The 25,258-nt window shown below is 40.2% G+C and overlaps 2 protein-coding genes and 1 pseudogene across 16 annotated transcripts in view; 2 read left to right on the forward strand and 1 right to left on the reverse strand.

Moving 5' to 3' along the window:
- TRPM3 (transient receptor potential cation channel subfamily M member 3) overlaps window positions 1-25,258 on the reverse strand; it is an 899,779-nt gene that overhangs the window by 178,528 nt on the left and 695,993 nt on the right. For all 14 annotated transcript variants that reach the window (XR_006338658.1, XR_006338659.1, XM_043891369.1 and 11 more), the window contains one exon: window positions 15,364-15,487. Coding sequence is in view for 12 of the 14 variants with exons in the window: in XM_043891369.1 (XP_043747304.1) it covers window positions 15,364-15,487 (124 nt within the window). In the remaining 2 variants the exon portion in view is untranslated. The remainder of the gene's footprint in view (window positions 1-15,363; window positions 15,488-25,258) is intronic.
- On the forward strand, window positions 6,829-8,558 carry LOC122686220 (ras-related protein Rab-22A-like). Its single transcript, XM_043891379.1, has one exon. The coding sequence runs from the start codon at window positions 7,082-7,084 to the stop codon at window positions 7,664-7,666; it is 585 nt and encodes a 194-aa protein (XP_043747314.1). The 5' UTR covers window positions 6,829-7,081; the 3' UTR covers window positions 7,667-8,558.
- Window positions 14,089-23,777, forward strand: LOC122686218 (annotated as a pseudogene). The gene is made up of 3 exons (XR_006338661.1): window positions 14,089-14,098; window positions 15,958-15,965; window positions 22,451-23,777. The product of XR_006338661.1 is annotated as a histone-binding protein RBBP4-like (transcript).

Raw genomic sequence — 25,258 nt, forward strand, 5'->3', positions numbered from 1 at the left:
AACTATAGTTAGAAAAGATACACACAACCCTATGTTCATAGCAGCGCTATTCTCAGTAGCCAAGACACAGAAACAACCTAAGTATCCATTGACAGAAAAATGGATAAAGATGTGGTACATATATATACAACGGAATATTACTCAGCCAAAACAAGAATAAAATAATGTCATTTGCAGCATCATAGATGGACCCATAGATTATCATATTAAACAAAGTAAGTCAGATTCAAGAGGGAGGGGGCCATATGTATCAGTCAGTTCAGTTCAGTCACTCAGTTGTGTCCGACTCTTTGTGACCCCATGGACTTCAGCACACCAGGCCCCCCTGTCCATCACTAACTCCCGTAGTTTATTCAAACTCATGTCCCTTGAGTTGGTGATGCCATCTAACCATCTCATCCTCTGCCATCCCCTTCTCATCCTGCCTTCAATCTTTCCTAGCATCAGGGTCTTTTCAAATGAGTAGATTCTTTGCAGCTGGTGGCCAAAGTATTGGAGTTTCAGCTTTAGCATCAGTCCTTCCAATGGATATTCAGGACTGATCTCCTTTAGGATGGACTGGTTGGATCTCCTTGCTGTCCAAGGGACTCTCAAGAGTCATCTCTGATACCACAGTTCAAAAGCATCAATTCTTCTGTGCTCATCTTTCTTTATAGTCCAACTCTCACATCCATACATGACCACTGGAAAAACCATGACCTCAACTAGACGGACCCTTGTTGGTAAAGTAATGTCTCTTCCTTTTAATATGCTGTCTAAGTTGGTCATAACTTTTCTTCCAAGGAGCAAGCGTCTTTTAATTTCATGGCTGCAGTCACCATCTGCAGTGATTTTGGAGCCCCCCAAAATAAAGCCTCTCACTGTTTTCACTGTCTCCCCATCTATTTGCCATGAAGTTGATGGAACCGGATGCCATAATCTTAGTTTTCTGAATGTTGAGTTTTAAGCCAACTTTTTCACTCTCCTCTTTCACTTTCATCAAGAGGCTCTTTAGTTCTTCTTCACTTTCTGCCATAAGGATGGTGTCATCTGCATATCTGAGGTTATTGATATTTCTCCCGGCAATCTTGATTCCAGCTTGTGCTTCTTCCAGCCCAGCATTTCTCATGATGCACTCTGCATATAAGTTAAATAAGCAGAATGACAATATACAGTCTTCACGTACTCCTTTTCCTGTTTGGAACCAGTCTGTTGTTCCATGTCCAGTTCTAACTGTTGCTTCCTGACCTGCATACAGATTTCTCAAGAGGTAGGTCAGGTGGTCTGGTATTGCCATCTCTGGAAGTATTATCCAGAGTTTGCTGTTGTCCACACGGTCAAAGGCTTTGGTGTAGTCAATAAAGCAGAAGTAGATGTTCTTTGGGAACTCTATTGCTTTTATGATGATCCAGTGGATGTTGGCAATTTGATCTCTGGTTCCTCTGCCTTTTCTGAATCCAGCTTCAACATTTGGAAGTTCACGGTTCATGTACTGTTGAAGCCTGGCTTGGAGAATTTTGAGCATTACTTTACTAGTGTGTGAGATGAATACAATTGTGCAGTAGTTGGAGCATTCTTTGGCATTGCCTTTCTTTGGGATTGGAATGAAAACTGACCTTTTCCAGTCCTGTGGCCACTGCTGAGTTTTCCAAGTTTGCTGGCATATTGAATGCAGCACTTTCATACCATCATCTTTTAGGATTTGAAATAGCTCAACTGGAATTCCATCGCCTCCACTAGCTTTGTTCATAGTGATGCTTCCTAAGGCCCACTTGACCTGGCATTCCAGGATGTCTGGCTCTAGATGAGTGACCACACCATCGTGATTATCCGGGTCATGAAGATCTTTTTTATATTGATCTTTTTTGTAGTTTTGTATAGACATATGTATACCTACGGCTAATTCATGTTGCTATATAGCAGAAACCAACACAATATTGTAAAGAAATTATCTTTCAATTAAAAACACATTAAAAAGTCAGAAAGATAAATACTATATGATATCACTTTGTGTGGAATCTAAAATTTGACACAAATGAACATAGGTATCAAACAGAAACATACTCAGACATAGAGAACAAACAGACTTGTGGTCTCCAAGGAGGAGGTTGCGTGGGGAGGGAAAACTGGGAGTTTGGAATTGGCAGATGCAAACTACTATACATTGGCTGGATAAACAACAAGTACCTACTATATAGTACAGGGAACTAAATTCAATATCCTGTGATAAACCATAACAGAAAATAATATAAAAAAGTATATGTATTTGTATAACTGAGTCCCTCCACTGTACAGTAGAAATTAACACACTGTAAATCAACCATGCTGAGTTGTGCTTATTCATGTCCAACTCTTTGTGACCCCATGGACTGCAGCCCATCAGGCTCCTCTGTCCATGGGGACTCTCTAGGCAAGAATACTATAGTGCGCTGCCATGTCCTCCTGAAGGGGATCTTCCCAACCCAGGGATTGAACCCAGGTCTCCCACATTGCATTGCAGGCAGATTCTTTACCCTCTGAGCCACCAGGGAAGCCTGTATATCAACTATACTTTAATAAAATTAAAAGAAAGAACTATGGAATGAAAGAAGAGGAGGAAGGGAATAAGCTGGGAAACAACTGTCTATTTTGAAGAAGTAATTCTCAAACTTTAGTTAACTTTAGTTGACTGAAGTATTACTGGGAAATGGTTGGAGAACTAAGATGAATTTAAAACAGAGAAAAGGTAGGCTGCCACCTGTCATGTTCAGCATGCCTTTTCTCCTGGTCTTTCCACATCATGAAGATGCTGCAGGAAGCAGAGTTTGGAAATGATTTGAATATGAGAGTTGACATTAGAAGATTTCCAAAAAAGACTCAGCATCCTACCTCTTCATTGCCCTTCCCACCTGTATTCCCCTCTTAATTTGTTATACTACCTTAAAGTCCCCTAATCAATAATTCCTTTGGTTCAGTAAGTTTCCCCTGTTGGAAGCTAAGCAAGTTACAGAGGTCAAAGAGCTTTCAGTCCTGCTGCTGGGACTTCAGATTTCCAGATAAGATGCTGGGCAGGCAGCACATGGGTTTATAGGAGGTGGGGGATGGGTAACACTGGAGGAAGACGATGGGGATGTCCCAAAGAAGGGAATGACAATCTTCTCCTTCCTTCCTACAACACTTTGTGGTTTCCTGTTCTTAGACTTTTTATAGCAAACCAGAATTTTGCTAAATTATTTACACTGCTATATGAGAAAATGGGTTCTGGGATATAAATAGATCCTTGGATCACAGTCCATTTATAAGTGGACAACTTCCTAAAATGCACGATTGACTATTTAGCATGGAAGAGGCTACCTCTACAAAACTCATATTGAAAAATGTGGAAGTTCACACATTTAAAAATTGCTCAGAGTTTAAATGTTTATCTAAATGGGGTATCTTTGAGGAACTAGAAGGAATGTGAGGCAAAGTTTGTGACTCCCATGATTATAATTTGGTTGCTGCCATAGAGAGACCCCTAATATAGTGGTTCTTAACTCTGGAGTTACTCATACCTTGGGGAATCTGAGAATTGAATGCATTCTTTCCATGAAATGCATACACACACAGAATCTTATGTACATTTTCAGGGGATTCACAGAACTCCTTAGAGACTTCTAGTTGTTCTTGGACCCTAGGCTGACTTGTAACTCTATTGAATTCAGGGAAAATACTAGTCCATGTATTCCCATTTAGAATAGAAAAATTCTTATTTGGGAATAGGCTGAAGGGTAGGAGTGAAGCCTCTGTCCCACCGCTTGTAGGACCCAGTGCATTTAACATTTGAGAGAGGATTCAAGAGCTTGCACAAAATACAGAAAGATGTTTAAGGCACAGTCTTTTCTCTCAAAGAAAATTAGATGTGGTGGGACTAGAATGATAAGGGACAAAAGTAGTAGCACTGCTCAGTCTTGACCAGAAAAGTAGACTAGATCTGGATCACAGAGGATCTTGAATGCTAGGTTAAGAAACTGAAAATTAATTCTGAAAACCAGTATGTTTCAACCTACAGTCATTCTTATACAATCTTCATCTTTCTGCCATTATTTATGTCTTCATATGACAATTAGATCTTTTTTCAAACTGATCCTCCTTTAAAACTTATATTTTTTAAGGCTTAATATCCATGGTTTTGTGTTTTATTATAATCATTTCTAATACATATGTAAATAAAAACATACCTTTTAAAATAATAAAATGAATTTGCATTCTACCTGAAATTATCACAAAGGCAATTGGTAGTGGGTTTTCTTCATTTTGAACATTGAAGAGTGAGATAGGGGTTTCTGAGTAGATGGGAAGTCATAAGAGATGCTCTTTAAAAGGATTCATTCAGCAATTGAGTATTAGTTGGAATGGAGAGACTGGCGGCAGTGAGACTGAGCAGACACCAAAGATCTAAGAGAAAATGGTGAGACACGGGACCAGGGAGGATAGGGAAAATAAAGAGTGGAAGCGAGATGAACAGTCTTTCTAGAGTTAGAACTCAAACCAACTGTCATGTAAATTATTTAGTAAGTCAACTCTTAAAGGAAATAAAATAATACAACAATGTGTTTATTTCTGTGCATTATTTATATTTTAATTATTGCATTATTTTATTTTTCTTAGTAAAAGAAAATACTTGCTATATTTCCCCACTGCCTTACTCTATTAGTATTTTTAAATGAATATGGTTGAAAGAGGCATTAAACTTCTATGGATTTTTGTTGATTATGAGAAAGAATCTGACCTGGATTGTAAGGTTGAAGCTCCAATGGCTATTTTCTGTATACTTCTGTAATCTTCCTCAATTTGTTTAATTTTTCTAGTTAACTGAAAAAAAAGATGTAATTCCTATCCCATTACTTTGCAGCTCTAATAACACAAGGAGTGCAACAGACCTTTGTCTATTATAAGGTATTATTATACATTATGCATCATTAGATGAAAGGTGTTCTTCTTCTCATTATTATTGGCTGTCTTAGAAACAAACCGTGTAAATGAAATTTCATTCAAATTTCTTTTTTATTTCAATGAATATGCTATGAGAAAATAGGAAAGTTGATCTTTAATTTGGGGTTTCCAGTTAGTCTGATTAAAATGTAATGCTGAAAAAGAATAATTTCATTGTGCCTTGATGAAGAAATTTCAAGTGATTTGGACACTGTGCTTACATTTTCCCTATAGGACTATAATGACTACTGTATAGGGGTAGAGGGCATTCCAGGAATATCAATAATGTATTCTTTTCTTTCCAGGACTCTAAAAATCTAATAAATATTTGCTCCAAATATTCAAGAAATGAAAGAGTAAATGGGCTCCTAATTTATTTTTTAAATGGATTAATTTATTTTAATTGGAGAATAATACCATATTGTGATGGTTTTTGCTATACATCAACATGAATCGGCCATAAATATACATAAAGTCATTTTAAACTTGGTCATACCTGATATTTAGAACATGGAATCAGCTGAAATACTGGGGAAAGAGCTGAGAACTTGCAGAAAGATGCTCTTGGTTCAAGTCTTGGGGTTACCTCTAATAAGCTACCTGATGTTGGGCTTGTACTTAAATCTTTGAGTCTTGGTTTCCCTAGGAAATACTAAAACTGACCTTGGCAAGGTTGACTGCAGTATCAAATAAGATGACAAGAAAATCATCTTTGTTAAAGTGTTATATAGACATCATCATTAGTGTTACAATAGAAGTATTTATTCAATGCTCACTATGTTCTTTGCATATATTACTTCATTTAACCCTTATAATTAACCCCATAACAGAAATACTATTATTATCTTAACTTTCTGGAAGAGAAAACTAACTAATCTAGAGACTAAATAACTTGCCTAATGCCATGTATTAAATGACAGATGTGGGATTTGAAGTCAGACACGTTGACTCCAAAGCCTTCATCATCCTTATTCCTAAGATAGGGACATTCTAACCACCTAAAGAGCTTCAGAACTTCCAAAAATTAATCAGTAACCCACTGTGTTTTGAGAACTAATAAGGAAACATTTTTAATGGAGTAATACTTCTACATCCTCTTTCCACCATATCATGTATGTGCTGTGCTTAGTCGCTCAGTTGTGTCCGGCCTTAAATTATGTTACGTGTGTGCATGCTAAGTCTCTTCAGTTGTCCAACTCTTTGCGACACTATGGACCGTAGCCCTCCAGGGTCCTCTCTCCATGGGATTCTCCAGGCAAGAATACTAGAGTGTATTGCCATGCCCTCCTCCAGGGTATCTTCCCAACCGAGGGACTGAATCCGCACCTTTTAATCTCCTGCATTGGCAGGTGGGTTCTTAACTACCAGCGCCACCTGAGAAGCCTAAATTATGTTATAGGGAGAGTTAAATGAACTTGAAAGAATCTAGGTACAATTCAGCATTGATCTCAAAAAGCATTTCTATTCCTTCCCATGTACTATGTTAGATAGAACTATTTTCTAACCTTGATACATGACTCTACGACTTTTAGCCATTTGGCTTAAAAACACCTTTTTCAGCTCTAAGAAATTTTTTTCCTTTGTGGCCATAGGAGATCTGCTGCCCTTGTTTGGCCATTGATGTCAAACAGGGAAGACACAGGCTCACTCCTTTTCTACCAAGGAGGACTTTACATATTATGTTTCCTCTTGTCTATACTCTCTGTCTGTGAAGATGAGCAGGAAGGGAGATGAACATGAAGATGGATGACAAGTGATTCAAGTTAAACTGTGCCCCAATGACAATTATAACCAGGACTAGAGAAAAAAAACAAGGATAAGAGTAGGTATCTAGGCCCCGCCCTCTCGGCGAAGGTGGCTGCTGAAGTGGGCGGGGAGGTCAGGTGACCAGGCCGGCGTCCCAAGATGGCGGCGGCAGTGGCGCCCGGGAACCCGCGGCACCGTCCGGGCTGCTAAGACGGGCCCGGCGCGGCTGGCGACGGACGGGCCGGGCCGAGGGCCAGCAAACGGGCGGCCGCCGCCTCTGCGTGCCCCGCGGCCGGGGCTAGGCCGTGCGGCGGCGGCGGCGCCGGGGGATGCTCGTGCTGGGCCAGGCCTCTCCCTTCTCAACTTAGGGCAGCGGCGGGCCCGCGACCCTGGCTCCCAGGCCATGGCGCTGAGGGAGCTCAAAGTGTGTCTGCTGGGGGATACAGGTGTGGGTAAATCAAGTATTGTGTGGCGGTTCGTGGAAGACAGTTTTGATCCGAACATCAACCCAACAATAGGGGCATCTTTTATGACCAAGACTGTCCAGTACCAAAATGAACTACATAAATTCCTCATCTGGGACACAGCTGGACAAGAACGATTTCGTGCCTTAGCGCCAATGTACTACCGAGGCTCGGCTGCAGCTATAATTGTTTACGACATCACGAAAGAAGAGACATTTTCAACATTAAAGAATTGGGTAAAAGAGCTTCGGCAGCACGGCCCACCCAATATTGTAGTTGCCATTGCAGGAAATAAGTGTGATCTTATCGATGTAAGAGAGGTCATGGAGAGAGATGCCAAGGACTACGCTGACACCATCCATGCAGTCTTTGTAGAGACAAGTGCGAAGAACGTGATAAACATAAATGAACTCTTTATAGAAATTAGTCGAAGAATTCCATCCACTGACGCTAGCCCGCCTTCTGGTGGAAAGGGCTTCAAACTCCGCAGACAGCCTTCGGAGCCAAAGCGGAGCTGCTGCTGACCGGACCTCGGCCCCCCGGGCTTCCCGATGAAGTAGGTGGTCCTGACAGGTCTAGGGGGGGCTAGGCCCCGCCTCCGGGGGTCGCCTGCCAGTCTTGGATCTTCTTCCGGCAACAAGGATTCACAGGAATTGACCGGTTTCGTCTCCCCTTTGGAGACTGCAGCAATAATTCGTCAGTCTGTGGACTTCCGTCCTGTAAAGAATCTCTGTGTACACAGGCACTGCATCGTTGGCTCCTGATCTTGCTGAAAAGGAATGTACAGTTGTGTGGATGGTAGGATGAGATCATTGAGTAGCTTTGTAGTCAAGATTCTATGTCACATTTGTAAAGGGAAAATTAGCACTTTCGTGGTTCTTGAGGGGGAAAAAATGACCTTGTGGAGACATTCCTTCCCTTGGTTTCCCATTGCCACTGTTAGAGGGAGTGGTAGCATTTAGAATGTGTGCCGTTACCACCATGGACGGATGGCAGTTATGATCGTCTGAAGCTGACGGGTTGTTTCTGGGGCTGATGGAGAGGCATCCACCCCTGCCGTCTCTGACGCACTTTCCATTGGGCGCAGCAGCCCAGGACCCTGTCGCACCTGCGTCCCCAGGCATGTCACTGGCACCTTTTTAGGTAACCTCTGACGATCGAAATGGTGGTGGTAGAGAGGCTGCCTGGAACATGTTGAATTGCAGATTCAGTTTAAACTGACTAGCCATGTTTTCCAAAAGAAGAGAGGAAGCCCAGAAAGTGGAGTAAATGCTGTCCGTTTTTTATTTAACCGAGCTGTCTTGGTGGGGGAAACAGTTATCTGCCGCTTGCTTAGCACATGTAAAGTTGTAGTCATATATTTATGAGACCACTGCTTACAGATTATAAATTATGTAAATACATTAATAAATTCTATGTTTCGTTTAACACTCCAAAAAAAAAAAAAAAGAGTAGGTATCTACATGTATACTCTAACTTGCATCTGTAGTGACTCATAGACAGAATTTGAATATAGGTATTTCTGTTTTGAGAGCTTGTTCCTCATAACAACCATACTGGGATACCTCCCATAGGTCCAGTAACTTAAGCAATTGGCCCCAAATAAAATCTACATCCATAACCAATCTATGAAACCTTAAGGATGCATGCCACTGTGTTAGTGAAGATTTTAGGGCAATTTGTGGATACTGAATATGTATCTTTCTGCTTTAATGTATATTCATCTGAATTCACTCATTCACTCACTCACCCATTAAACAAAGATTTATGGGATCCAATAAGCACAGTTAGGGATAGTGAATGCAGGGGAAACAAAAAAACAGAGACTCTGCTCTTAACAGCTTATATGGGAAGGTGGAGATACATATATATACACCCCCTCCCAGGAGTGAGGTATCTTCTGGGTGTGTGTGTGTGTGTGTGCACATGTGCATGTACGTGCATATATGTGCATGTATTTGGCAACCGGCTATGGCTAAAGAGGGGGTTCTAGACTTGAATAAATTCAAGGAAGTAGGACATTAAAAAATGATTGCAAGAAAATTAGCTGGGTTAGTATGAGGGGTCTGTAAAAAAGTGGTGAAATATAAAACTGGCACTATAAGCAACACATTATACTCCATATTCAAAGGACTGATGAAACTGGTTCTATCCTTCAGCAAGAGTGTCTAGCAATACTATACAGTAGGGGTCAACAAATCATAATTTGAGGGTCAAATTTGGTCCCTGGTCTATTTTCCTATAGCCAGTAAGCTGAGAATGGTTCGTATATTTTAAAGGTTTGTTTAAAATCAAATAAACAAACAGAAAAATATGTGGCAGCACTGTTTGGGGCACACAAAACCTAACCTACTTAACATCTTCCTCTTTACAGAAGTTTGTAAATCCCTGCAGTGTATAAAATAGATTGATGGGGGGGATATTGGGTTAGAGGGAACCATGTTAATAGGGCATAGCAATAGGTTAAGAAAGGAAGAGTAAGGGAATGTTTGAAAACATGGACTCTGGAAATGAAGGAGTCTGGAGGAAGATAGGGCTCGATATGTGTGCATTTGGGAGTTGTCTCAAAATAACTGAAGTCAGAATAATGAATGAAAGGGGAAAAGGCCAAGAACTGGTCTTTGATAAATATCTTTTTATAGTATGAGGAGGAAGAAGGGAACTAGCAATAGAAAGATAAATGAACTGTAAGAGAAATGGCAAGGAATCAGAAAAAGAATCTAAAGTCTAACATCACTGACTTCTCAGGAAAGTAATGGGAGAGGGAAGAGGAGTTGACAGCATCAAATGCTACAGAGAAGTTACTGAAAAGGACACAAACTTGATGACCTAATATCTTTGCTTCAATTTATTCCATTAGCACATTTTCTATGTCCTTGGCTTTTCCTTGCCTTAAGGTGCCCTACTCAAGTGAGAATATGATGCTACTGAGATGCTACACCTTCAGCTGCTGGGACATAATAGTGATCCTATTCCTTAAATTTAGCTTCTTAGGTTGTTTCTGTCCATCATCTTCCAAATAAAGGTAAATACCAGGTCCCCTCCAATTCTCCCCAAACTACCTCTTTTCTATATCTGTAGACATCCTTGAAAGATTCTTGACTAATGTTTTAAAAAATCAGTTTATTTTCAGTCCTATATATCCTGAATTGATGGACTGGATCAACATAATAGTCTAGTTGCAATATTTACTTCCATATTTTAGAATCATTATTTGGAAATAAGACCAAGCTCTAAGAAAGAAGGAAGTTCATATTGTCATACTATAAAGATTCTGAAATGCATTACAGAAGATCCTGAGAAGCAGTCAGATTAACATGTAAGAGGTTTGGAACAATGATTGTAGAGAACAAGAGAGGGTATCCACTGACTAGAGATGAATAAAGAGATTGCTCAGTATGACCGAAGACCTAACTGAATTAGAAACAATGACTCAGCTTTGGGAGTGATTGTTTGGACCCTCAACTAGGAACAGGACACAGAAAACTACACTTTAAAAATACTTTTATGTGGATGAAAGTATATTTCATGTGGATGATCTCAGGAATTTGGTATCAGACTAGTGAATTATGGAGAAGCTTGGCATTCAAGTTTGATATGAAGTGATGGTGGTAGGGGGTAGGATTTTTGTACTTGAAGTTGGGACTTGGATTTTAGAGCAGCAACAATTTTGAGTGGAGACATAATTTGTCAGGTGTGACTGGGAAGTGGTGGTATTACAGGGAAGAGCCAATTGTGACTCTAAGATGGGTCTGTTTCTTTTATTTCCGAACCTTTGCTTTACGTTGCTTTTGTTCCCTAAAAGGATACTGTCCAGACATAAAGATCTGCCTTGGGGAACCCTGCATCTCTGCCTGAATGTTAAACCAAAATGCCTTTGTTCTGGATCCTGTCCACGAGTGGAAGGCTATAGGAAGGAAGAAACACATCCTCTCCCCATGGCTGGACATTTCAGGAGATATTTGCTAGATTAATGGCCTTTTTACTTTACTTCCTCATCTCCCCTCATCTCTGCTCTATGAAAGAACCTGACATCCAGACCCTGATAATATGGCTATTTTGAGACATTAGTGTGCCATCTTCTCAGTCTGTTGCTTTCCAAATAAAGTTGTATTCCTTGCCTCAACACCTCATCTGTAGACTTACTGGCCTGTTGTGCTTCAGGCAAAGCAAGCTTAGACTTGGTAATAGTGGCAAAGTGAACAGCACTGGCCCCTAGGAGGTCCAGCAGCTGGGAAAGGAAGGTAGCAAATTAGAGGAGCCATCAGCGTGGAAATGAAAGATTGTAAACCAGGAGCCAGGCAGGTGCCATCCTCCACCATGACTTGTTTAGGGCCACACATACCATAGGGCTTACATTGCTGAGTCTAACAATACTCCATCACAACAAAGTGTCCTTGGCAAATGTACTGCCCAGGCTAAGGCTGGTGGGTTGGCAGTGAGGGTGTGAGGGAAGCTTCTGCAGAAGTTCAGAGGGCAGGTGGGAGCTCTAAGAGGCAGCAGCAGAGGGAGGGAGCTGGCACTGTCCTCTGGAACTAAAAGGCTCTGTGCTTTCTCCACATGTAATCAGCCTCAGAGTGTGCTATGCCACTGGGGCCCTCTTTTCCTGTCCTAATGTTCTTTATGATCACATCCCTTTGGAGAAGAAGGAAGTGGAGGACCATTGACCCCTTACATTTGACCCCAAATTAGTATATTGCTGTGGACAGTTTTTATCACTTTTAATATTTTTTCCTAGATGAAGTGATGGGATTTAGCTCATGGGTTGGTTTCTAGAAGGATATATCTTCTCGGAAGATGATAGGATTTGAGGTGTTTTGACCCAAGTTGGGAAGTAAGCAGAGGAGAAGTGACTTTTTTTCAGGAACAGTATGAAGTGTGTAGAAATTACTCATACAAAGGGCCCAACAAGGCATATTTTCCATGAGGCCACATAGCCCAGAGGCCCGATATCACAAGCTAAATATGCATCTATAGTGCAGGTTTTTAGGACACTGTTAATAGGATGCTGGGATGAGAAAGATGTAAGAACAGCTCTAGAACCAAATCCTAAAGTTGAACTTGGAAATGAATTTAGACTGACTTCTGGATATGACATCCCACTTCATTCATAAAGGGAATCAAAAGAAATTTGAAGAGGAACCTTCCTATACTAGTTGGTGGGAATGTAAACTGGTGTAGCCACTATGGAGAACAGTAAGGAGGTTCCTTAAAAGACTAAACATAGAGCTACTATATGATTCAGCAATCCCACTCTTGGGCATATACCCAGAAAAGACAAAAATACTAATTCAAAAAGAAACATGCACCCTAGTGTTCACAGCAGCATTATTTACAATATTCATGACATGGAAACAACCTAAGTGTCCATTGATGGATGAATGGATAAAGATGTGGTACATATATACAGCAGAATATTACTCAGTCATAGAAAGAATGAAATAATGCCATTTGCAGAAATGTGAACGGACCTAGAGATGATTATACTCAGCAAAGTCAGTCAGAGAGAGAAAGACAAATACTGTGTGCTATCACTTACATGTGGAATCTAAAATATGATATAAAGGAACATATTTACAAAACAGAAATGGACTCACAAACATAGAAAACAAACTTATGGTTACCAAAGAGGAAAGGGGAGGAGGGATAACAGGGATTAACAGACACACACCACTATATATAAAATAAACAACAAGGACCTACTGTATAGCACAAGGAACTATATTCAATATCTTGTAGTAAATTATAATGGAAAAGAATCTGAAAATTCTTTATATATATATGATATATATATATTATACATATATATAACTGAATCATTTTGTTGTACACCTGAAATACTAGAAATCAACTATACTTCAATTTTTAAAAAGTTGCAAGGAAACTCTGTACCGAATACCAGATGGATTAAATATCTAATCAGGGAATAAAAACACAAGGCAAGTCCCATAAAAACTCTAGACCATCTAAATAAGAAAAAAAGCAACTAGAAAGATGCTTGCTGTTGTGTGGTGAGAAGATACTTGGGTTCTGCAGGAGAGCCCTGGCATGGCTCTTCCTCGTTCTGCGCACATCCCTACATCTCTTCGGCCTCTGTTCCCTTCCCCACTTCTTTCAAAAGGAGAAAAATAATGCCGAGCTCCTCCCACCTCCTTTCTAAAGCATCCAGTATCCATACACACAGTCCTTCAAAAATGGAAATTAATTACATTTATGATTTTAAAAATCCTAATTTCTGCCCAGATGTGGATGGAGATCAGGACAACTTACGGCTTGTTGAGATCCCATGTCCTTAGTCTAGAGCTAGGGATACCTCATATTTCTTACAATGACTATGTTGCAATAAAATACAGTTGACATTTCAGCAGAGACCATGATTAAGCAACAAGGCAATTACCAAACAGAAAGAATCCCAGGGAACAGTCCTATAAAATACCCAGAAAAGTACATTCAGCCTCACTTGGTTTTATGACTTCCAACTAGTTCCTAGAATTTTGAGCCTGAACGCCTGTCTAGGAAACTTGGAGGACTGCTGAAATGTAGAGTTCTGGTAAGCTTTCACAGTCACTGACCTTGGCATTGTAAACTCGTTAATAGTCAGGGGAAAATCTCTTCTGCGGCATGCAGAAGCTCAGAGTTTCATGCCCCTCTTAGAAGCGGAGGAAACACATGGGCTAATAGTTTGTGAGCTAACTGCCTCCAAGACAGGAGGAAGGGAGGATGGCAGTGGCACTTTCAGGATTGATAGAGGCTCTCCTGGGACGCTGGCAGTCATGATTCTGAACCTGATCTCCACGCGGGCTTCTCTATATGGGGCAGCCAGACTACTTAGGTCAGGTACTCAAGAATTAGAGGTACTGTCCCATTCTCCTCACCTCACTCCTTTCATGCTAAACCTAGAAGCTGCTGAAAGGCTTTTCACAAGGGCTTTGTGATGTTTTCTGGAGTTTGCTCTTGTTTATTTGAGGCAGGTATTGTTTTCTAAGTATTTAGTTCTTTAAACTCAGAAATCACCTCCTTCCCTCCTTCCTGGCAGCCTCAGTGAACACCAGTGTGTACCAGCTACTGTGAACAAGACAGTTCCAGCCCAGGTCTGGGGAGCCTGTAGTCTAGTGGGGAACTGGAGGCAGGCAGCTCACTCCAGTTCCTCTCCACACGCCCTGCCTCACTGCTGTTCCTTCTAGGGTCTAGCCCCGGTGCCCCTCTGGAGGAGCAGTGCACCCTCAAGTCCGCAGGGAAAATCATTCTAGGGTGCTCAGCAGACTTGAGATTGTCCCAGCCTGCGTGAGGCCACAGCTCAGGGGGAACTGCTCCTCTACCTCCTCATCAGCACGTAGGCTCCCATGGCCTTTGAGAATAATCTCTTCTCCCTGAGGCCCACCACGAATAGACCTAGAGTGGATGATGCACTACTTTTGCTTCAAAGAGACAATTTCTGAATAAAAATACTTACCACAGAGATGAAATACCACTGGTTTTCAGTCTAGTTCCTCATTTACTCATCAGGTGACTTGGAGTTTCCTCATCTAGAAGATGAGGGTAACAACTGTACCTCTCACATCAGGACAGTTGCTAAGATCACATGAGTTAATATGTGGAAAGATCTGGCACTCTGCCTGGCACATAGCAAGGGCTCCTTCAGTGTTAGCACCTGCTATTTCTGCTCACCCTAACTGAAGGTCTCTGTGATGGCACATTTCTAAGACATTTCCCTCAGATGTGAGAAATGCTTCTTCAGTAGCTATGAAGGGCACTTTGGAAATTATAGAAATTTCCAAACTTCCTTGAGTACATTTCTTCATTTTCTACCTGTACAGATCAACAGATTAGCCTGTACCCTGAGCCACTAAGATCGATGATACTAAGATACTACTCACAAGTCAAGTGAAACCCTAAACCTAAGAGGATCAGCGGAAGCATTCTCTGGGAGGAAACCTATGTTCTCTCTTCACCTCATTGCACTGAGGCAATCAGAACATTTGGGCGAGCTTCAGTAGCAAATGATGCTAGAACCCTGCTGCCCACACTTCATTAAATCCAGGCAGAAAATACAATGTCTCAGCTATTGAGGGGAGGAAGCTATAGGAGCCAGTGGAGCCTGAGGATGGTTGTGAGCTTGGCTGGAAAGGAGAAACAGTTGATGTGTGATTCAAGAAAATGGTTAAACAGAGAGCGAGGATATGGGGAGGTCTCTGCCGCCCACAGACACAATGTTACCTACCAGTTCTTTCTTCTTCATGCACTCCATGAGGATGATGAAGAGGTGCTGAGCTTGGGTTCGAGTGTATGTGAAAGTCTTCTGGATGGTTACCAATAGCTGGTCCCTCAAAGATTCATTTATAAGTCTGTAGTGAAAAAAAAATGTTGAAAATGAGTTAACTCAGATCCTATCTAGTACATATTTTTGACAAGTATAGAATACAAGAGAACGTTTATTTTAGATAGGAGCTTTTTCTTCCCATATTTTTTTTCACAGCAGTCATTTTGTGATAATTTTTTTTAGAAAGTACATTTAAAAATAAATCCATTTTAAAAGTTCAGTACTTAAATGAGTAAAGTAAGAAGATGGATTTAGTTATTTTTATGGTTCTCTCTTTTTTACTTTTATATGGCATATATCTAATGCCCTCTTGCTCAAGTGCTGTTCTCAGAAAATATCTTCAACTAATCCTTTGCATCTTGGTAAAGTTACTATATTACTTATTTGAAGGAGATTTAAATTTCAACTTCATGTCCAGCTGTGGAATTTGAGTATCAATGAATGAGGAGAAATAGAACTAAAGTTTCCTCTAAAATCATTCCATGGAGATAGTAGCTGATCTGGTTCACAATTCAGGTCCTTTTACTGTGCTGTTTGCCAACAAAAGCCTGAACCATAAAGAGGTATCATATTGACTACTTTATTAAAAGATAGTTTTTGTATTATAGAAGAGTGAATTAAAGCAAGGAAGTTGCATCATATCAGTCAAAGCTCAATTATCTCTTGAATATGGAACAATCACAACTAATTTTAACTCCTTTATCAATAGACTGGTGAGAACGGGATACCTCCACTAGCCATCAAATAGCTGGAATGAAAATTCCCTTTATATTGATAGATACTATTCCAAATCTGGAAGATAAAACTGCTCCTAAGGACTAGGGACAAAATTACAATTTGGCTATCTTTTACAATTGACAAACCACCTTCACACATGAAGTACCAACAACTCCTAGATAAAATAGTATACTATGCTTATTATCTCACTTGGTACCTACAAAAAACTTGATAGGCAAGTGATTTGTCCAATTCAAAAGGGAAGAATATTGTAGCCAGAAAGAGCCAGATACTTAAGACCATTAAAAAAACAAGTGGCAAAACCAGAACCAGAACCCAGTTCTTCCGATTCCTTGTCTAGTGCCCCTTCTACTCCACCATGCTGCCTCACCTGACACCGAGTGCAATACAAGTGTACTTGCATGCCTCTTGGTGTACACCTCTCTTCATCACGGTGGCTACTTATGCAGGAAATCATGATTTCACTGACCTGCTGTGCCCCAGGATTGAAGATTCACTTAGACTCACTAGACTGGATACTATGGTGGCCCTACTTTGAGGTGAGTGCATTCCCAATGACAGATTTATACCAAGGACCCTGGAATGTCACTCAGCTCAATGGAGGATTGTGTTACCCCTTTTGCCCCACAGGAAGATTTATATCATGAACATACACATTTAGAAAACGAGAATGACCTAGATAGAGTTGAAAAATGATACCAAATCCTCACAAGAGTACCAAATTATTCCATAGGACTCCATAGCCTTAGGTGTAGACCAGTTTAAAGCCATTCATTCATTCATTCGTTCATATTCACTTGACAATTGCTTAGTGGTATCTGTTTAGTGCCAGACACTGTGATGAATGCTAAGGCTACAGAGATTAATGAGATGTACACATTCACAACCTTCAATGAGCTTACACACTAGTGGAGTAGAAAGACATAAGCTAGGAATTCAACTATGACTGACAGTGGTAAAGAAGTGGAGAAGCCTGTGACTGCTACTGCTGCTGCTAAGTCACTTCAGCCGTGTCCGACTCTGTGCGACCCCATAGACGGCAGCCCACCAGGCTTCCCTGGGATTCTCCAGGCCAGAACACTGGAGTGGGTTGCCATGTCCTTCTCCAATGCATGAAAGTGAAAAGTGAAAGTGAAGTTGCTCAGTCGTGGCTGGCTCTTCATGACCCCATGGACTGCAGCCAACCAGGCTCCTCTGTCCATGGGATTTTCCAGGCAAGAGTGCTGGAGTGGGGTGCCATTGCCTTCTGCAGAAGCTTGTGACAGTTGAATACAATCCACCTAAGGGATTCAGGGCAGATTCCTCTGAGGAAGTACTGTTTTATCTGATGCATGAAGAATGAAGAGGTGTTTGCATGGTTGGGGGGATGTAGGGCTGGGTAAGAGAATATTTGCTAGACCAGACAGCATGAATAGGCCTAGTTTGGAAAAATAAAAGAAGGCCAGTATGGCTAGAGCACAGAGAACATAAGAAAGCATGGAACAAGATCAGGCTGCAGCAGGGGTGAGCAAGGGCAAGACCAAGAGGAATTTTCAAGACTGTGTTAGAGATTTTGGATTTTATTTCCACAGCAATGAGAAACCATTGACGAATTGAAGTTGAAGAATAACATGGTTACATCTGTGTTGCCAACTGATTTTCTGGAAGAGTGAAGACATGAGATATGCCCGGGCATATGTCTATTTGACAGGTAACCTGTGTGGGTGAGTCTAGAGATTTTCGCAATATCAAGTGTACATAAATGTTATACATGATTAGCAACAGAAGAGACTCTTTTGATTAGCCACTTGATAGATCCAATCATTCATCTGCAGGTGTTTAATTCTGACAACTCAAAATTTGTTTTCTATTGCTAACCGTTTGTAATGAAATCCCAGTTCCCTGAGGTCATTAACTTTTGAGGGATCTGTCTGTCACTGGTATGTAGTTTGTCACTTTGTAAAAACTGAGAAATGATGTGCAACTTAGCTGACTGTGGACTTCAGTGGTTAGGAGAACTAAAGACACTAAGCATCTTATACTATAGTCCAATTTCACAACTGACTAAAATTGTGGCTTTGATTAAACCATTTAGCAACAGAACCCATGGAATTCTACTTCTAGAAGTACAAGAATTCACCAGGTTGGTGTTTTCCAAAGCGTAGGATAATTGTCACTGTTGGAGCAGAGGTGGATTTAGGTGAAACAAAGGTGATATGATCTTTTCAAAGCAATAAGTTATACTTAGTAAACATTAAATAACTGCTGTTCTTGGTTAACTTATTTTTCTATCCTCTGACTCCATCAAGGGAAAATTTCATTTCTGATGCTTCTTTGCCTATAACAGCTCACAAACACTTGCAAATCCCCCCTTTGGGCAGAGAAACAACAGGTTTTAGATCACACATTCTTTGCCGAGAGTTTAATAACACTGTATTTAAAAAGATACTGTATAACAGCTTGACGTGTTCATAGTGCATGGTTTATGACTCACAATGAGTTTCACTGAGATAATCTCATTTATTTTTTTAATTTTATTCTTTTTCCATTTATTTTTATTAGTTGGAGGCTAATTACTTTACAATATTGTAGTGGTTTTTGTCATACATTGACATGAATCAGCCATGGTGGGATAATCTCATTTAATCTTCATAGCAGTATGTGAGAAAGGAAGGTATCAATTCCAGTTTCCAGAGAAGACTGCGGTCCTAAAAGGTTAGATGACGCGTACAAGGTCACAAAGATTGATGATTGCTGTGCTTTAGTTGGGTCTATTGAATCCAGCCTTCCTTCCATGGTATTGCTTTTCCCCACTGATATCTATAAATGTCTTTCACTTTCCTAATCATCTGCACTGGAGGTAGAAATTTGAGTGTATTTGTTGTAGGAAATTGCTTTTCTTTGGTTTGACATAGAGAATATCTGTAGACAATCAGACAAGCTTGGAGAAGACAAGGGGAAACTGGTAAATGTGGACCATGGCAAAGTGCATTTAGTATACCTTGAAGATGACATTTGCTTCTAATTGTCCACAAATATTTTTTATGCTGACATAGATGTCTTCCATTTGGCACACACTCTTACTCTGTCTCTCCACCGCACCCTTCTTATTTTGTGACTACCTCCTTATGATATTGGGAGGCCTACTTTATTGAAATTATTACTTTCTTAGCTCTTTGCAATCTTTTTTCCTGCACAACATTGGAATAATTTAAAAATCTTGACTACTATATTTAATCATGAGCAAAAATAGAAATAGCCCATTTTAGATTTCTTTTTATGGCACTCGAATGGTGATTGAAATTTTTTTTTACTCCAAAACATGGTCAATTATTATATAAAATTTTAGTTCTAGAACTGGGTCTTTGACAAAATCTTGACTATTTATGGAAACTGTTGATTTGTGGCTCCATATGTGCCAGTGCTATTTTTGGTAAACCTCAAATTAGAAGGTTTTCTGATTTAGGAAGTGTAGTCATTGAAGTGAGGAAAATCTCTACACTCTGGCATTTGTGTCTCCATTTAAATGCTGTATTTGTGATCTGCAGCTTTTCAGATGAGTCACAGGGTTATTTGAAATAGGTCAGTGTTTATTCAAAGCTCGAAGTAACCAACAAAACTTCCCACAGTTTGTTATTAGTATTCTGTTCAAATGCTGGCAATTTAACCTACATGGACATATTTTTCTCAGAATGAATTTAATTACCTGCAATATCAGAGTTTTGTTCCTAGATTTAAAAATTGGGAAATGCATTTAGAATTCAATGGGACTCGATAACTAGGCTTAGGCTAATGGCTTTCAGGGAGAGAAGACCTTATGCCCCCACAGACACTCTATTAACTTATTCAGATACAATATGAGAAAATTTTACTTGTATAAAGAATGATTGTTAATAATATCACAATTTGATACTTACAAAATATCATTTCTCATGGAATCTCTAATGTTCTAAAAAAAAAAGAAATTTTATCATTTGCTTAAAGTGAAAGTGAATCACTAAATTCAACATTAAGAGCACAAAAAGTTTACATCTTGTCTAAGGTCACGAGACGAGTATTTTTCTTTCTTCTCTTCCCTTTTTTACTTCTTTACCAAAAATTATCATTCCCAAATGGATGGGGTCACAGGTAACAGCATGATTCTTCTCAAAGGACAGGACAGCATCATGAATAAAAGCATCACTGTCACCAGGGGCAGGCTGCGTGGAGTTCAACTGTCACTTGCTAGCTGCGTGATCTTGTGTAAATTACTTAGCATTTCCATGTCATATTTTTTGTATTTGTAAAATAGGGATTATAATAGTACTTATCTCATAGACTTATGAATATTAAATGGATTAATCTTTGCAAAATGCTTATAAAAGTGCCTGATACACAGCAAGTCTTATGTAAGCATTTGCTATTATTAAAGCACAGTCCTACAGGGACTTCCTTGGAGGTCCAGTGGTTAGGATTCCATGCTTCCACTGCAGGGGGCCCAGGTTCAATCCCTAGGTGAGGAACTAAGATCCTGAATGCCACATAGCATGGCCAAAAAAAAAAAAAAAAGACAAACAAGCACAATTCTACGGTGCTCCTTGAGAGAGTCACTGATCAGTTCCTCTTGTCAAGAAGCACAGCCAGGGGCTGGGGGCTCTGTGTGTTATACATAGCTCTCTCCTGGGGTCAACAGGGCTCCGCATACCTTCGGGGAGGTCAGAGATCACCATTCTTTCTTACATTTGCGGTGGAGATACTTAGATTTGGAGGCTTAATTATAATGAAAGCTTGCAAACACCCCAGGCAGACATCTAAACATCCATTCAACTCACTCAAAAAACAATATTGGTGCTTACTATGTGAAAGGCGCTAAGGCTAGGGGTAGAGAAATGAATACTATTTAGTCCTAGCTACAAGTAACTCACATATTCTGGTCATTTATTAACAGGTAACACACTCCAAATTTAGGAATGTAAAACAGCATTTATTTATTGTGATGATAATTCAAGAATTCAGGCAGAGCACAGCAGAGGTGACTGATTTTACACAAACGGTACAGACAAATCACTAATTGGTTTCTTCTCTATCCTCCTCTACTACATTCCTTAGTGTTGATCTAATGGTTCTCTTACGAGGCGAATATGATTCTGTGACATCCTTCTTAAAACCCTGAAATAGTTTCCCATCATTAGTAATATAACATCTCAACCTACACATGGCATTTAAGACTTATCATGGTCTCTCTCCAGGCTAGGCTCATCCCCTGCCACTCTCTCACACATATTCTATGAAACCCTGTTATCATTCGAACACACCAGACTCTTGCATGCTTCTACGTCCTTCAACTTCCTGCTTGAAATACTCTCTACATCTGATCCCATCACTCAAATTCATCATTTGTAATTCAGCTCCCAGTCCCCCTCCTGTGTGAAAATCTCTGATTACCACTCTACTGATGTTCTCATAGCACTGGATACTTATTAATTACTATAGTTATTGGACTGTGTGGAAACTATTTATTTACATGTATGTGGATTATGCACTCCTTGAAGGAATGAATGCATCTTAACAGTGCCTGTTTCTAAGCTCTAGCAGAGTACACAGTTCAATACTGGTTCCAGAAGAATGTTTGTGGGTTGACTGAGGGAATGAGTAGCTGCCTGTTTTGTGGCAGTTGACCAGGTGGTCCTCCCCACTCCCCTGGGCTCTTTGTGCTGGTATAAACTTCAAATCTGTTTGGGAGAATGGAAGAAGTGGCATAGGGTTTTCTTCCCCCAACAATCTGATTTTCCTCATTCTTTTTTTTTTTTTTAATCAGATTCTTCTTTGAGAAATATTCTAGGCCTCTGTGAGTTTTCTTTAATCTCACATGGTATTTAGGAAAAAACTGGCCACCAAACTCTAAAGCCTATATTTGGTTCTAATTCTGAAGGCTGTTTTCCCCCTTCGAGTAGCTTTGTTGCTCTTGTCAGGAGTGCTTATTCACTGTGTTTCCCTTATAATGCTTAGGGCAATGTCTTGCCCACAAGAGTGCTCAATAACTGTTTGAAGACTTTAAGGCTTTTGGTGATATCAAGATAATTTCCTTCACATAGACTCTTGGTGTTTTTAAATTCCATCTGTAAGTAATTATATGACATAAAAATCAACTCACTGGGGAAACAATAGAGGCTGCGTGTGCAGAGCAAGTGTCCACAGGCTCCCCACCTCTCCTACAAACGCTCAGTCCCGGGATCCCCGCCAACTTGCCTACCCTCCATGGCCGACAGGGAAGCAGCCTTTGATGACATAGTAGAAGAATGTGTGATCAACGAAGAATACAAAATATGGAAAAAGAACACCCCTTTTCTTTACCATTTGGTGATGACCCATGCTCTAGAGTGGCCTAGCCTAACTGCACAGTGGCTTGCAGATGTAACCAGACCAGAAGGGAAAGAATTCAGTATTCATCGACTTGTCCTGGGGACACACATGTCAGATGAACAGAACCACCTTGTGATAGCCAGCGTGCAGCTCCCTAATGATGATGCACAGTTTGATGCTTCACACTACAACAGTGATAATGGAGAATTTGGAGGTTTTGGCTTGGTTAGTGGAAAAACTGAAATAGAAATCAAGATCAACCATGAAGGAGAGGTAAACAGGGCATGCTATATGACCCAGAACCCTTGCATCATTGCAACAAAGACTCTATCCAGTGATGTTCTTGTTTTTGACTATACAAAATATCCTTCTAAACCAGACCCTTCTGGAGAGTACAACCCAGACTTGCACTTCTGTCGACATCAGAAGGAAGGCTATGGGCTTTCTTGGAACCCAAATCTCAGTGGGCACTTACTGAGTGCTTCAGATGACCACACCATCTTCCTGTGAGACATAAGTGCTGTTCCAAAGGAAGGGAAAGTTGTGGACGTGAGGACCATCTTTACAGAGCACACAGCAGTAGTAGAGGGTATCTCCTGGCATCTGCTCCATGAGTCCCTCTTTGGGTCGGTTGCTGATGATCAGAAACTCATGATCAGGGATACTCCTTCAAACAATATGTCCAAACCAAGCCACTCAGTTGATGCTCACATTGCTGAAGTGAACTGCCTTTCTTTCAGTCCTTATAGTGAGTTCATTCTTGCCACAGATCAGCTCCACAGATCAGCTGACAAAACTGTGGCCCTGTGGGATCTGAGAAATCTGAAACTTAAGTTGCATTCCTTTGAATCACATAAGGATGAAATATTCCAGGTTCAGTGGTCGCCTCACAATGAGACTATTTTGGCTTCCAATGATATTGATCATAGACTGAATGTCTGCGATTTAAGTAAAATTGGAGAGGAACAATCCCTAGAGGATGGGCCGCCAGAGTCATTGTTTATTCACGGTGGTCACACTGCCAAGATAGCTGATTTCTTCTGGAATCCCAAAGAACCTTGGGTGATTTGTTGTCTATCAGAAGATAATATCATGCAAGTGTGGCAAATGGCAGAGAATATTTATAATGATGAAGACCCTGAAGGAAGTGTGAATCCAGAAGGACAAGGATTTAGATCATGTCTGCACTTCTGATCTCTAGACTCCGCTTTTCTTCCTTTCAACTCTGAGATTGATTTAACACTGGTTTTGAGACAGAGACTTTGTTTGGTTATCCCTCTATAATAAGTTCTATCAACAATGTCATTAGTCCAAATAGAAGGTGTTTTCTAAATATTAACTGGGGGCTTCTTGATTCAGCAGAGCCACAGACTTATATTTAAATTTTCTTTAGGAATTTTCTAGTAACAGAGGTCTAAAAGTAGCCACAAAAAGGGGAATATTGTGTGTGGTTATTTTTCTTCTTATGCTATATCCCTAAGTTTTTCAAACTCATTTAACTAAAGGCTAGAGTGAGTAAGAAATAGAGCCAAGTGAGGTAGGTGTCTGAGCCATGAAGTATAAATACTACAAGACGTTGTTTTTATTCAGGAAATAGGGGAGATTCAAGCCACACAAATTCCTACACGCTGAACTTTTCCAGGATGCACATTTCCTTACATAGACCAGTCTCCTCTCAGTTTCCTCAGTTAAGTCAAAACAATGTGTTCCTCCTTCCCCATATATTTTTGCTTGTTAGTGTATTTCTTGAGCTGTTTTCATATTATTTCTTTCCTTTCTGTGAAATGGTTTTTTAAAAAAACTTGCAACCACCATGTTGTAAAGATGTATGCTTTTACCTGGCAGTTATGCCACAGGTAGACTGTCCAGTTAAGTTGAGAAGAGTGAATCAATAGCTTGTATTTGTTCTTAACATTAAATTAATCCTGGATAAGCATTGCTTTTTTTAAAAGGAGTTAGTCCTCGACCACTAGTTTGATACCATCTCTATTTTGGGTGACCTGTTTCACCAGCAGGCCTGTTACTCTCCTTGACGAACTGTGTAAGTGCGTATAATGCAATAAATTGCTTTTCTACATAAAAAAAAAAAATCAACTCACTGTGATAACCATAATGGAAAAGAATATGAAAAATTATATATATATATATATTAATTGAACTGCTTTGCTGGAAAGTAGAAATTAACACAACATTGTAAATCAACTATACTTCAATAAAATAAATTAAAATTTAAAAATCAACTCAACATACATCTACATTTTTTTTTCCAACTAATTTCAAGTCAGACATAGAAGGGGTGAGGTCAGCTTTGCAATCTTCTATAGAGGATAGAATATTATAATTAAGGCTCTATGATATGGTGCTTCTGGCTGGAATCCAGTTCTTTCATTTACTAGTTGAGGGACCTGAGGCAGGTTATTCCATCTCTTTAATCCTCCATCTCCTTATCTGTTGAAAGGGGATAGAATATGTTTTCATAGATTGATACATTCAGAAAAAAGGCTTCCCAGGTGGCACTAGTGGTAAAGAGCCCACCTGCCAATGCAGGAGACCTAAGAGACATAGGTTTGATCCCTGGGTCGGAGAAAGGCATGGCAATCCACTCCAGTATTCTTGCCTGGAAACTCCCATGGACAGAGAAGCCTGGAGGGCTACAGTAGTCTGTTGGGTCTTAAAGAGTGGGGCATGACAGATGCCACTTAGCACACATGCACACACACAAACTTAGAAAAAAAGA

The sequence above is a fragment of the Cervus elaphus genome, chromosome 29 (assembly GCF_910594005.1).
Source record: "Cervus elaphus chromosome 29, mCerEla1.1, whole genome shotgun sequence".
In the NCBI taxonomy this organism is placed as follows: Eukaryota; Metazoa; Chordata; class Mammalia; order Artiodactyla; family Cervidae; genus Cervus; species Cervus elaphus.